Source organism: Nymphaea colorata, chromosome 10 (assembly GCF_008831285.2).
Source record: "Nymphaea colorata isolate Beijing-Zhang1983 chromosome 10, ASM883128v2, whole genome shotgun sequence".
Lineage (NCBI taxonomy): Eukaryota > Viridiplantae > Streptophyta > Magnoliopsida > Nymphaeales > Nymphaeaceae > Nymphaea > Nymphaea colorata.
In genome coordinates this window covers 23,456,289-23,469,855 of record NC_045147.1, presented here as the reverse complement: position 1 = coordinate 23,469,855, position 13,567 = coordinate 23,456,289, and the positions used below count along the sequence as shown (strand labels likewise).

The window sequence follows — 13,567 nt, the reverse complement described above, 5'->3', positions numbered from 1 at the left end:
TTTTTTTGTTCTTTTCTTTTCTTCTTTATACTTTGTATTTTTTTTTTAAAGAACTTTTAACGCATCGTTAGAGGCTTTTAAAGTATTAAAAAATATATTAAGAGTTTCAAAGAAAAGTGCATATCGAACCGTATGTCCGATAAGATGACGGTCGAACCGTAACTTGTTATCAGGAAACCGGGCTTCGACTGCCAATAAGGTCTCTCCGAACCTGTCCCTGTCTGCGGCTCGGCCGGGCATAACCCTTGCCATCTCTTTTGGGTCGTATATCAAGAACCGGTTTGAGCGTCCAGGTGTTCTCTCTCTCTCTCTCTCTCTCTCTCTCTCTCTCCCTCCGGTCGTGGTGTCGTCGTCTTCCTCGCCCAGCTGCATCTCTGCTTCGCGCGCTCTCTTTGGTAGGATTCCTTCTGTTGTCTCTAGCGCCCAAGCCCTTTGGTTTTCTCTTTTATATTCCTTTTTTTGGGATTTCCCCTCTTTTGCGCTGGTTATTGATCTCTTCGTAGTCGTCGGTCTAATCGTTTCATTCGTGTTGGTGAATCCAATCTAGCGTTCACGTTTTCATTCACGGGGTTCGAATATCGAGCTTCGAGGTTTAATTTGCTTGTTTTCTGTGCTAATTTTCTGGCGTTTTTTGTAGCTAGGGTTTTGTGAGGTTGGTGCCAATGTTGGACATTGCCCTCGTGTCATGGTTACGGTTAGGTTTAGGGTTTTGGGCCTCTTTGGTTTTTATTTTTTCCTGAATTTTATACTCAATTTTGTAGTTCAAGGTTGTTGAGTGCGTGTTCTTCTTAAGCAGCAACCACAGTTCTTTTATCAGCTTAAATCATGGCATTCGTCTCTGTGGTTATGGGTGTCTGGTATTTAACTCGTTCTCCTTTTATCCGTTCAAAGCTGGTGTTGTCGTGTTGAAGCCGTGACGAGCAAGAACCTCGCAGTTCGGACTCCGTAATAAATTTGATTAGTGATTTATCATCTAATCCTTGTATGTTGATTAATAATCTAGTCCCTTTTGTTGCTATGGAATTTGATTTTGGTTCATCCTAGGGTCGTGACAGCATGGCGATAAACGAGCGCAAGGTAATCGATCTTGAACATGGATGGGAGTACATGCAGAAAGGGATCACCAAGTTGAGGAATATTTTGGAAGGTCTTCCGGAACCGCAGTTCAGTTCCGAAGACTATATGATGCTTTATACGTATGATCCTCTTTTCTTCTTAAAATTTTCCTTCTCTTGTTTATGGATGCGATGAATTTGCCTTGGTCTTGATGGCTCCAATTTTTGGTACAGTACGATCTACAATATGTGCACCCAGAAACCTCCTCACGACTATTCTCAACAGCTCTACGACAGATACAAGGAGGCTTTTGAAGAATACATTACTTCAAAGGTACACAGGTTCCTGCTGTTTTGAATGTCATCATACCAATGAATTCTTGCTGTGACGTTGTAGTGACAGATTCTAGTACTCTATTTTCATTTAGTCAACCGATGATACGCTTTTCTTTAATCTAGTTCTGTCTCTGTATGTGTTGGCTGTTTTTTCTTCCTTTATCTACAGTTTTACACCGCCTTTCTATATAGACCGTAACGCTGTTTCTCAGCATTCAGCTTAGCAATTTATGTGACGAATGTGGTCAAGCAGGTAATAATAAGTTAATAACACAACTATCGTTATTTCCACTCAGTGTGTGAAAAAACTAAAACTTCCAGCATATGTTAAATGGTAGCCAAGGGAACGAGCTGCAATTGACCTATGTGTTATTCCACAATTATGATTGTTAATAATTTACTATATTTCAGGCATTCTAAATTATCATTCAGAAATCAGAATGTTAAATATTGCCAGTTTCTGTGGAGGTAGCATGTTTGCATTTTCTGAATTTCATCATGCTAATGAATTCGTGCTGTGATTTTGTGATGGTATATTGCTCTAGAATTCAATTGCGTCAGGGATTCAGTTTTGCTATATTTCAGTCTCTCAGAATGTTCATAGCTGTCAGTTTTCTTGGAGGTAGCACACACACACACTCTCTCTCTCTCTCTCTCTTCAATTTTTTATACTCTGTATTTCCATATATTTTATATCCTGTATATTATCCTTCTATCTCTCTCTCAAATGCAAAACTTTATATACTCTACTGTGATCTTAAACATGAAGCTGTAAGCCTGTATACATTAGGTCTATCCACTTATTAGTTTAATCAGTTGATTTGGACTGACTCAAACGAATTAGTCTCAACTAGTCTTTGCATGCCCTTGACCAACCAGAGTCCGACTTGCAACTTTGACAGCTAGGACTACATTCACGTGTGTTGTACGTATGATAATAGTATGCACATAGATGGTTATGCAACCATAAATAATTTATTGTCACAAGGTTTTTGGATTCTTTGAATGCTTTATAATTTAGTCTTGCTGTGCTTCACAATTTGTTGTGAGGCTGGTAAAACAGTCATGGACTGCAGAAAATAAAGCTTCCATTTCCATTGATTGATATCATGTGTATAGAAATTAGAATCTATACCTGTTGTGTGTATTTCTAAGAGTACTTTGCCTTCTAGGAAGAAGAATGACATTTTCTTATGTATAGTCTGTTTTCTAATAAATTGTAGTAGGATATAGTTGGTAACCCTCAAGGAATCCATGATCATTCTTAATTCCTGACATCCCTTGGTATTTGTTGGCCTGTCTTCTTTGGCAAGGTGATGCCATCCCTAAGGGAGAAACATGATGAGTTCATGCTGAGGGAGCTGGTAAAAAGATGGTCAAACCACAAAGTCATGGTCCGATGGCTTTCCAGATTCTTTCATTATCTTGATAGATACTTCATTGCACGAAGGTCACTTCCACCACTTAATGAAGTTGGTCTAACTTGTTTCCGTGAGCTGGTAATTATAGAGCTGAATCTCCTTCTTTGGTTTGCTTGCGAGTTAGATTTTGGTTTTCTGTTACTCTTGCTAGCCAATGGGTTGTTTGTTTTCTGAATTTGCTTGCCTGCATTATGCTCTTGATTGATATCATTTTTTTGCTAGCTTGTCAAGGTTCAGGCATAGCCTGATATGTATATGTGTGTGTGCGCACTTTTAGGGCCTTTAGATTGTGTCAACTAATCCTCAACTATTAGACAGGATGTGGTTGTGATGTCTTCAACTAAAAAAGAAATTATTTTTCTAAAGTAATTTTTGTCCTTAATAAATGTATTTCACGGTTTCACCTGTTGACCTTTTCTTTTCCTAGGGGCATTTGTGGCCTCACATCTATCCCTTTTCACTGGCATGGGGCTGGTTATCACAGTTTAATAGTATCAACTGTGTCAATCAACTCTCAACTGTTAGATAGAATGTGGCTGAGATGTCTTTAATGAAAAAAAATCATCCTTTTATTGTAGTATTGTTGCAAGCATATAAATTATTAGTTTTTTATTTTTTTTATTTTTTGGCTAGGGGCATCTTGGTAATACCTCTTTCTGTCTTTGTGTCTACTGGCTTAGGGACAATTGTCACAGCTGACACTATTAAATGTTAGGTATATACACACAGATATATATATATATATATATATATATATATGTGTGTGTGTGTGTGTGTGTGTTAGTAAAATCCACAAACATACATAGAGTTGCAAACATCTGTGTCCACAAAACACAAAGTATAAGTATTGTTAACCCGATAGTCTGACTTCTTGAGTGATTTGTTGTCAACTGTTATGACATGCTTGACATGTACTTCCATGACTTCTGTCTCTGGTTGGCATTGTTTATCCTTCATTTCTTTAACCTACTCTTTTGGGAGGCCTCTAATTTTGTTAGTAGAGAAAATGCATCTGTTTCCTCTTCTATCTGTTTATGCACATGGCTAGCTATGCAGATTTTGATTTAGTTAGTCTGTTGTCAGGTCTACAAAGAGATGAACACCAAAGTCAGAGATGCAGTAATTGCTTTGGTATGTTTATGTAATACAGTGCACATATGAAACATCATCATGCTTGTGCATGTCCTGAAGCAAATTTTGTTTTTCATGCTTTGGTTTTTCAGATAGACCAAGAGCGTGAAGGAGAACAAATTGATAGGGCCTTGTTGAAAAATGTTCTGGACATTTTCGTGGAAATTGGAATGGGTAGTATGGATTGCTACGTGGCTGATTTCGAAGATGCAATGCTTGCTGATTCTGCTGCCTACTATTCTCGCAAGGCTTCCAACTGGATTCTGGAAGATTCTTGTCCAGATTACATGTTAAAGGTGTTATTTTTATGGGCGTAGACACCTCAGGATGTGTTATTTGAATAGTCAGTTTGGTTATTATCTGTTGAATTTGCAGGCTGAGGAATGCTTGAAAAGAGAAAAAGATAGAGTAGCACATTACTTACATGCAAGCAGTGAGCAGAAGTTGTTGGAGGTATGCTTCCTTGCTTATGGGTGCTTATTCTGGTCATGTTTGTTTCCCAATGCAAGTTCTTCAAGTGCATTTTTAGATCATTGATGCTTTTATCATATTCTCTGGCTTAAACTTCTGGAAGAATTTTGCATGAATATGCTTGTATTGGTTGTTTACGATGCATGCTTGTTGTGTAGATACTTAAACCATCATGGTTAGGTTGATGCCCATTGTATTTGATTTGTTGATAACTTGATACAAAGTTACAAGCCAACTAGTATTAACTTCCCTGTTGGCACGTCTCTTTTGTTTTTGTTAGATTGGTGTCATGCCATGGATTTTGGTTTTGATGGAAGCTGTTTATTCCAGCTTATTGTGTGAATTGAGCCCGAGTTTTTGGGTTCAGTTCCTTGAATTATTAGTTACTTGTTGTCAATAGATGATTTGTATCACCTGATGAAGCGTTTTTTTTTTTTTTGGTTGGGGGTGTGGGGTTTGGTTGCATCAGAAAGTGCAACATGAGCTTTTGTTCGTGTATGCGAATCAGCTTCTCGAGAAGGAGCATTCTGGATGTCATGCTTTGCTGAGAGATGACAAGGTAAACTGAGGTGCCAAATGTATCTAGGTTTCAATTACTTCCTGCTCTGTAGGAAGTGCTGAATTTATTTTAATTTTCATTTCAGAGAGAAGATCTTTCAAGAATGTTTAGGCTTTTTAGCAGAATAAACAAGGGCTTAGACCCAGTCTCTCTGATTTTTAAACAGGTGAGTGTCTCTCCTCTTTCATTTTTGTTAATATATTTGTTTGTTATTGTTTTTTTTAAGATTTTATTGGTATCATTCAGCATGTTACAGCTGAGGGAATGACCTTAGTAAAGCAAGCTGAGGATGCTGCAAGCACCAAGAAGGTATGACATTGAAATTTGAAAGTGCTCCTACTAGATTGTTTACTGGTTTCACATTGACATGGAATAGTAGTTGCTTCTTATATGGTTGATTCTTTTTTTCTTGATATTCCGTTGCCATGCTTCTGTACGTGAAGGGTAGCATCTATCTTTTAAGAAATTACTTTAAATTACTCTTTGTTTAGAAAACCTGTTACTAGCGAGCAGGAAACATAGAGAAGCATGTTTGCTTATGCAATAAAAAGGGCATGCCTAGGTGCTGCACTCCCACATTTTGAATTAGGGCGAGCTATCCATACAACCGAGTTAGTTTGTACATTTCTTTTTGTTCTTCTTTGTTCTTCTTATTCTTCTTCTACTTTTATGTATCTTTCTTTTTTCCTTTTTTCCCCCATTTTTCTTTGTGTTTTTCTTCCTCTTCCTCCCAACTTTTTCTTTCATGGACTGTTTTTGGCTTGCTTAGGCCCTTGCTTCGGCGTCATATAGGCCCTTGCCTTGGTGTTGCCTAGGCTTTTTTGAAGATCCATCGCGTAGGCCCACCTAGCATATATGACCATATAGGTGTTTGCAAGAACCTAACAGAGACACCCCTGTTTTGGGTGGTCATGGCCCAGACATGGTGCTGACCATGTTGGGTGCTGTCAATGCTCCTAGGCCAGTGTCCATTCTTTTTTGAATTCTGTCAAAATTGACCAAGTCCAATTTTGTTTTAAAAATTGGGCTTTTTCTTTTTTTATTCTGTTGTGTTTATACCTATGCCACTGTGGTACATGGAGGAGTCCTGCATACCCATATCGGTACGCCAAAACAGGTATGCAGATACATGGTGGTACGGTTGATCCAAACTGTATTCATTTTTTTTCAACTTACCCGCCCAACGTCTTCCTCTTCCGCCATTTCCTCTTCGACTTCAATGTTCTTCCCTGTTCTTCATCAAGTCCACAGATGGTCGGAAATGGAGAACTTCAGAGGCTGGCGGCAGCCTTCAGCGTTGCCGGCAGCATAATCTTCTTTTCATCTAGCTTGTTTTTAGCGTTTCTGCAATTTCTCCCCCTTTTCTATTTTTCATATGCTCTTTTCCCCTTATTTTTTATCTAATTTTTGTTTTTCGTATGTAGTTTCCTCCTTTCTTTATGTGACATAGGTTTGTACATATGACTGTTGTTTTGCTTATATTTTTTTTGAATTCATAGATATATTAACTTATTAAGTTTATAACAAGGTTCTGCATACAGCCACGTATGCTGAACCTTCTTTGTTACATGAGTTGTGCTGATTCCCCATCATCATCCTATCATTCTATTTCATATTTTGTTCATTAGTTTCTTCTTCGTAATTTATAAGTTATGAATCAATAAAAGTATTGTTTTGTTTGTTTACAAAATTTCTTATATATATATATATATGTATGTATGTATGTATATGTACAGCGGTGTCCCCATGCACATGTTTTTTGAAAATGCTCTGCACTCGTACCTGTACTTATGTGACAGGCTAGAACTTTCTTGCTAAGCAGATAGTTCCTTCTGTTCCTCAATTCTCAAGACTTTAGTATGTGCACTCACTGCATTCTTAAGTAACGTGTCATAACTTTCGATTTTTAAGTGTATGTTATTTGTTCCTGTTCGCGTTTGCTCTTACTTGATGATACAGAGCCATCCTGTTTGTATCTTGCTGTACAATTTTAGAACCCTTGGCACTGTTTCTTTTGGATACTGTCCTGCAACAATATTCCCTGGCATTTTCATGCGTGTATCACGAAACTCTCAGTCCTCATTGAAGTAGTAATCTGAACGGTCTGCCATTGTGAATTTGTCATCTGCATTAATATATTTGAAGAGTCAGCCCTTGTTGCTATGTTCATTTCCTTATTTTCACAGGATATCTTTGGGAGGTACTTGTTATTCTTTGTTAGATAAGGTGGTCTGCCATATCATTGTTTTAGATTGCATTCATCCATTTGTATTTGGAAGAGTCTCAGGTTTGCTTTCGTATTATGTGGTCATAACTGTGAGTTGGTTTGTTGCTTGATATATACAACTGCAGGCAGGGATCTCAGGAATATTTGAAAAATTTTGCGATTTGATTTTGAGATAATGAGAAAAGGATGCAAAAGATAATGTGAGATATTGGAACCAAAGTAAATTTAAACAATTTGCAATAGTACCTCAATAATGTCATGATATTATTCTCAATAATTCAATATTTGCATGATGTATAGTTTTTCGTTATTTTTGTTATTTCTAGATTTTTATTTTCTGAAATTTATTATGTAACTGCTAGTATCATGATATTTATCTTGCTGGTCTATACGCAAGGCTAATGTGTCTGATTTTGTACAAAATTGAATTTTTTGCACACTGATGTTAGTGTTTGTATCTTAAAATGCATTTCTGTCTAGGTATGTTGTATTTTCTTTTCTAGTCCACTTCTAATGGTTGCCATTCCCCTCAGGCTGAAAAGAGAGATGCTGTTGGTTTTCAAGAGCAGGTACTTGTATTTGCCAATGCATGTTTCGTACCATGACTGCTTTTATTTCAGAGGCTGAAGTTTTGCTATCATCTCTAGGTTTTTGTTAGAAAAGTTATTGAGCTTCATGACAAGTACTTGGACTATGTCAACAACTGCTTTCAGAACCACAATCTTTTCCATAAGGTTGGTTTAGTCACTAATTTTTACTTGTGTATTATCAAATCTTCTATCCATTTGTAAACGTTTCTCTTGCTGCCACAGGCACTCAAAGAGGCTTTTGAAATCTTCTGCAACAAGGGTGTTGCAGGCAGCTCTAGTGCAGAGTTACTGGCAAACTTCTGCGACAATATACTCAAGAAAGGAGGCAGTGAGAAACTAAGTGATGAAGCCATCGAAGAGACACTAGAGAAGGTTTGAGTTCTGTGCTACTTTCAAGCTAATTGCATATTCAATTACTTGCTTCCGACCATTTCCTAATTTCTTTGTTTGAAAACTTTAGGTGGTGAAGCTACTTGCATACATCAGCGACAAGGACCTTTTCGCTGAGTTCTACAGGTAAAGTTGGGTGGTCCTTGGTGCAGCTGCCTTGGCTTTGTTGTTCAGCTGTCTGTTTGTTTGGATTATTCTTTGATTATTTTGGCATTATTGTAATTCTTATTTCTGTCCAATATTAGGAAAAAGCTGGCAAGGAGGCTTCTGTTTGATAAAAGTGCAAATGATGATCATGAGAGGAGCATTTTGACAAAGTTAAAGCAGCAGTGTGGTGGGCAGTTCACCTCAAAAATGGAGGGAATGGTACAGAGTCCGTCTTTGGGCTTGTCCTCACTGAGTTCTCTATCTATGGTTTGTTTATTCTCTTCTTCATACAGGTTACAGATTTGACTGTGGCGAGGGACCATCAAAGTCACTTTGAGGAGTATATTAATAACAATCCGCAGGCAAATCCTGGGATAGACCTGACTGTCACTGTGCTTACAACTGGATATTGGCCAAGTTACAAATCCTTTGACCTGAATCTCCCTGCCGAGATGGTAAATAATTTTCTAGTGATGGATTTTGATTGTTTAGCAGGTTGTGCAGATTGCTAACCGGTTGTCCTTCTGCAGATAAAATGTGTTGAGGTTTTCAAAGAGTTTTACCAAACAAAAACAAAGCATAGGAAGCTTACATGGATATACTCATTGGGAACCTGTAATATCAATGGAAAGTTTGAACCAAAGACCATGGAGCTTATTGTCACAACATATCAGGTGATTTGTGAAATTTTTGTCATCAGTATTAAGTCCAGCCGTTGCCTTTGTATTTGGCTGACTCTTAAAATTTCTTTTTCCTGCTGTTATAGGCATCTGCACTGTTGCTTTTCAATACATCAGACAGATTGACCTACCCTGAGATCATGTCTCAGTTGAACCTAACAGACGAGGACGTAGTTAGATTACTTCATTCACTGTCATGTGCAAAGTACAAGATTCTCAACAAGGAGCCAAATACCAGAAGTGTTGCTCAAACAGACACCTTTGAGTTTAATTCAAAGTTCACTGACAAGTTGAAGAGGATAAAGGTTTGGATTGTTTTTTCTCTTTTCTGGATGGCACTTCCGTCGTTTTTTTAAACCTCATTGGGGTGACGTTTTGTTTTTTCAACATAGATTCCTTTACCTCCTGTTGACGAGAAGAAGAAGGTCATTGAGGATGTTGATAAAGATCGGCGTTATGCCATTGATGCATCAATTGTTCGAATAATGAAAAGTCGTAAAGTTCTTGGCCATCAACAGCTAGTTATGGAATGCGTCGAGCAGCTTGGGCGTATGTTCAAGGTATTGTCATGTGACTTTGCCCCATTCTCGTGGATGAGGTTGTTGATAATTTGTAGAGGCCATCATCTGCCAGTCTAAATCTTCTAAGCTGATTTTTTGGTCACTTTCTTCATTTTTCGTCACTATTGAATTGTTAATAGCTTGAGATTCCTTTTACATGTTTACACTGCAACACCAGGTCTACTTGAGCACGATAATCTCTGACCCGAGACTTGTTTTTGTATGAACAGCCTGATTTTAAAGCAATTAAGAAAAGGATTGAAGATTTGATCACCAGAGACTATTTGGAAAGAGACAAGGAGAATCCCAACATGTTCAGATATCTGGCCTGAGCCTGCACGTTGATTGTCTTTCTCATGGAAGAGGGTTATGCTGCGTTTCCTCTTGGGGGCAAGAAACCAGCAGGGCTGCAAATCTGATGGGAGAGGTTGTGGAGGTCCTGTAGATCTGGTAGTGCTTGCAGCCTCAGTCACCCTAGTCCTTGGCGAGTTGGCATAAATGGCATATGTTTTGGCCCACTTTGAGCCACGCCCCCCTAGAGTCCTAAAGTTGATGGTGGTGGGTATTCCCCATGATGTAAAGTATTCTCGTGTGAGTTTATCCGGCCCGCCTCTTTGTCATTTCTTTATCCAGTCTCCTTCGTACCGTTGTCTTGTTGGTCTTGAATGTTTTTAATCCTTCTTTCGTCCTGTATCTATTGTTAGTCTCTCTCTCTGTTGGTTTTGTGGGCCCCGGTTGTGGGGGGAGGGGGTGGTGCTCTATGCGTGCTTCAAACGATTATTTCATCTGCATGATGGATAACGATAAGTTATTTTTTCCTTTGCCTGCTTTTTCTGGTTGGGGGAAGGGAGTTGAGTAGTCCTGGTCTCTAATGTGGTCGCACATTCCTTCAATACTACGGGCTTGAGGGTGTAAAATTTATGATATTGAGGACGAGGTATACTTTTAGTGCCAAGGTGGTCTTCATCTCTGTAAGATCGATCAATCTAAGCATGAAATTGTAGATATATATATTTTTTATTTTAACTATAGATTACTGATGGAATGGTTATTAGTCTTATGTTTGCATTTCGTTTCTCTCTAGTGTGTTGGTACTTGGTATAGGTTGCTCCGTGATGTATCATGGGTTTGCGAGGCTTGGTTAGCTCTGCAAAAATTTCAGTTTGATGTCGAGAGCAGAGGTGCCAACGCATTTCGTTGCCTGTCTAGCTTTTGTTGCTGCGAGGGTGTTGGCCGCGGAGTACTCAAATGGTGCAAAATTTAGTGTTTCAGGATCTTCTTGCTTCTTTCACGGCAAGGGTGTGTAAATTTGCCCAAAAAATTAGACGTTTATTTTCCGCTGCAAAAATGGTGATCACGATTGACGAGGCTATTTGGGGAACTTGTTTACTGTTGTGCCCTAGAAATTTACTTTGGACACAAGGGGGTACGGCCGTCAAGTTTGTTGAGAAAAAGAAGCGTTCGCTGTTCAATAGTCGCAATGCTCAACTTCGCTTTATATGCATGTAAAAGGAGGGAAGAGCATAGAAATAAGGAGTAGAAGCAAGTAAGAAAAGCATTTCCCGCAAACTTTAAATAACCGGTGGAACATATGCAAGGTTCGAGTGAAAATCCATCACCGTTGGATGACCGAGTACGATTGTGGGTGTTGATTGTTGTCGTCGGAGACAAGCCGGACTCGGTTTGGTTCCCGGAAGCTATAGTGGAACATGGCAACGGGGGCCCCCAAGTGCTGATAAATCTTAAGGCGTATGAAGAAAGGAAATCCCCATTCAGATATGCAGCCATCGCTGGTCTGTTTGGGAGAAGTCCCGAGCCAGGGGCGGATTTCTGATTCATTCTCAAGTTGCTGAGATGCGAGTGGGCGGTTCATGGTGAGGGTTTGCTCTAAAGCAGAGCTGGAGACGGCCTAGCGATCCCACAAGGGATAATATACGAATCCAAAAGTCACCTACTGTAGTCGCTGTGGGGCTCTTATGGAAGCCAACTGCAAATTTAAGAGGCCCAGAATGGAGGGATAAAGCAAAATCTCGTTGACTTCGTGTGAAGGATACGGTAACACGCGCTACTTTCAGTCAATAGCTAAGACATGAGAATAGAGTAAGGAAAAAAAAAAAAGATTGAGAAGCCCACGGTTGATGGTACGATGGTGGAGGGTGAGGAGAATGTCAAGGAGGCAACTACCTTTTGTTTTGACAAAATGATGCTGCTAACGGTGATCTTCTTGAGTTTTGGTGCAGGGCAATGTCAAAGAACCAACCCTAGAAGCCCCGGTGACCAAGGTGGACTGGAAATCAACGAGGCTGTCCTTATCCTAGATAGAGATAGTGTTGTGGGACGGGATGTTCTTCAACTACTTCTTTCAAGACATATGGGCAGAACTGGCCCCCCTTATATCTCGACCTCCCTCACTGAAGAAACGTATAGAGGGCTGACGACAAATCTTGCGAGCTGGAACCCGAACTTTATCTCATACAGCCTACTCCTACGCCTACGCCTTATAAAACACAATCTCCTACGCCTTATAAAACATAATCTCAATTATCTCTCTGTCTTCTCGATGGAGTCAAGTCGTCGACCCAAAGCAATCATTGGACAGACGCAAACTAGCTTGTCCCGATTCCTATGGGTACAAAGTGCACACTGATAAGCGACGGCTTAGTTGGAGTGGACCTTAAGCGATTGGAGGAAATGAATGTTTCTATGACTAACCATGGGTTGGATCATGCTTGTGGTAGAGCCCACCACTAAGGTTAAAGAGATCAAACATATAATGCAGAAAGGTCTACAAATCTGGAGAGTGAAATAGTCAGAAAAAGAAGCTGGTGGAGCGCTGTGTTAGCTATGGCTGGGAAGAAGAAGAAGAAGAAGAAGAGAGGTCGGATGCATTGTATATCGTCAGCTTGAAGAGACAGCAGCATACCACAGTTTTCTCGCCAACAAAGTTTCCCTCCACTTCCATCGCGTGGCAAAGGGTTCACACGCGCAATTCCAATCCTGCTGGCTACATCTTCGGGTTGACCAGCGAGCTCCACAGGCAGGCTTGACCCCTCGGATGCCTACACTTCAAGCCAAAGCAATCTTGTATGCATCCAAATTAGTGCCTTATTGTGTTTTGTATTCTTTTTCTGAAATTGGTATTGTTTTATTCTTTCTAATGATCAAAGGCTGGGGGTACACATAGTCCGTGTCGTTTGAATACTATCCAAGCAATTTAAACGAATCGGCGAGCTTCCCAATGCAATATGGTAAGACATCGGATTTCATTGAACGCCAAGTTCCACCTAATTTGTTTGTTAAGATTGTAACACACACACATATGCATATATATATATATATATATATGCGTGAGAGGAAAATAAAAAGATATTTTTGTTATTTGACATTATTTCGTATCATTTTTTTGTATTTTTTTCGTAATCATCATAGTTGGTGGCCGGTGGGTGACTCTAAAAAGATTCCATACAGATTGACTGATTAAAGACTCCAACATGATAGTCATCATTCATTAGCTTTTTATATCATATCATGGCTGACTATTAGATACTGTCGAAATTAAAACTATTATAAACATAAACCCCCGTTAGATAACAGCTTCAAATTTTGGGGGCTAATTTTGATAGTTGATTGACTCAGCAAGTTGGTTCCAAAATCCCTCCACTTACCTCATATCACTAAAAAAAACCGACCACAAGTTAAAGTTGACCTCGTTCGAATCAAGTTATTTTAAAACTCAACCGAGTTTGCAAGAAAACTCACAGAATGGATGAATCAACTCACTCATTCAACATCTGCAAGTTCTAGTCACGAGTTTACCAACTATGTTAGTTTTAATTATATATATATATATATACTAAGGGGCTGTTATTAGGAGACGTCAAAAGCTCCATGTCTTCAACCGCGCCCATGCCCCGCAGTAGCACAGGTGAAGAAGAAAACGATTTGGTCACGCTGTAACAAACTCACCTCCCACACCGTCGGTCAAGGCTGTGGGGAGAGA

At 39.4% G+C, this 13,567-nt stretch overlaps 1 protein-coding gene across 4 annotated transcripts; it reads left to right on the top strand.

Annotated features, from left to right (window-relative positions):
• The first annotated feature begins 236 nt into the window (after positions 1 to 236).
• On the top strand, positions 237 to 10,598 carry LOC116262373 (cullin-1). 4 transcript variants are annotated; one of them, XM_031641682.2, is made up of 21 exons: positions 270 to 395; positions 892 to 945; positions 1,045 to 1,196; positions 1,290 to 1,389; positions 2,705 to 2,890; positions 3,896 to 3,943; positions 4,036 to 4,239; positions 4,319 to 4,396; positions 4,884 to 4,973; positions 5,059 to 5,139; positions 5,220 to 5,282; positions 7,734 to 7,769; positions 7,848 to 7,934; positions 8,013 to 8,162; positions 8,251 to 8,306; positions 8,426 to 8,546; positions 8,621 to 8,782; positions 8,858 to 9,001; positions 9,094 to 9,312; positions 9,400 to 9,567; positions 9,798 to 10,598. In XM_031641682.2, the coding sequence occupies exons 3-21, from the start codon at positions 1,057 to 1,059 to the stop codon at positions 9,897 to 9,899; spliced, it is 2,235 nt and encodes a 744-aa protein (XP_031497542.1). In that variant the 5' UTR covers positions 270 to 395; positions 892 to 945; positions 1,045 to 1,056; the 3' UTR covers positions 9,900 to 10,598. The 4 variants fall into 4 exon arrangements, with proteins under 4 accessions (XP_031497539.1, XP_031497541.1, XP_031497542.1 ...); XM_031641679.2 differs by lacking the exon at positions 892 to 945 and having other exon boundaries at positions 237 to 395; XM_031641681.2 differs by lacking the exon at positions 892 to 945 and having other exon boundaries at positions 240 to 395; positions 1,056 to 1,196.
• Positions 10,599 to 13,567: the final 2,969 nt, after the last annotated feature.

Excerpts from the sequence above, each read along its gene's own strand:
- LOC116262373 (XM_031641679.2), top strand. The coding sequence starts at position 1,057 with ATGGCGATAAACGAGCGCAAGGTAATCGATCTTGAACATGGATGGGAG. Across the intron at positions 8,547-8,620 it reads CCTCAAAAATGGAGGGAATG|GTTACAGATTTGACTGTGGC; the intron begins GTACAGAGTCCG and ends TTCTTCATACAG. Across the intron at positions 9,002-9,093 it reads TTATTGTCACAACATATCAG|GCATCTGCACTGTTGCTTTT; the intron begins GTGATTTGTGAA and ends CTGCTGTTATAG.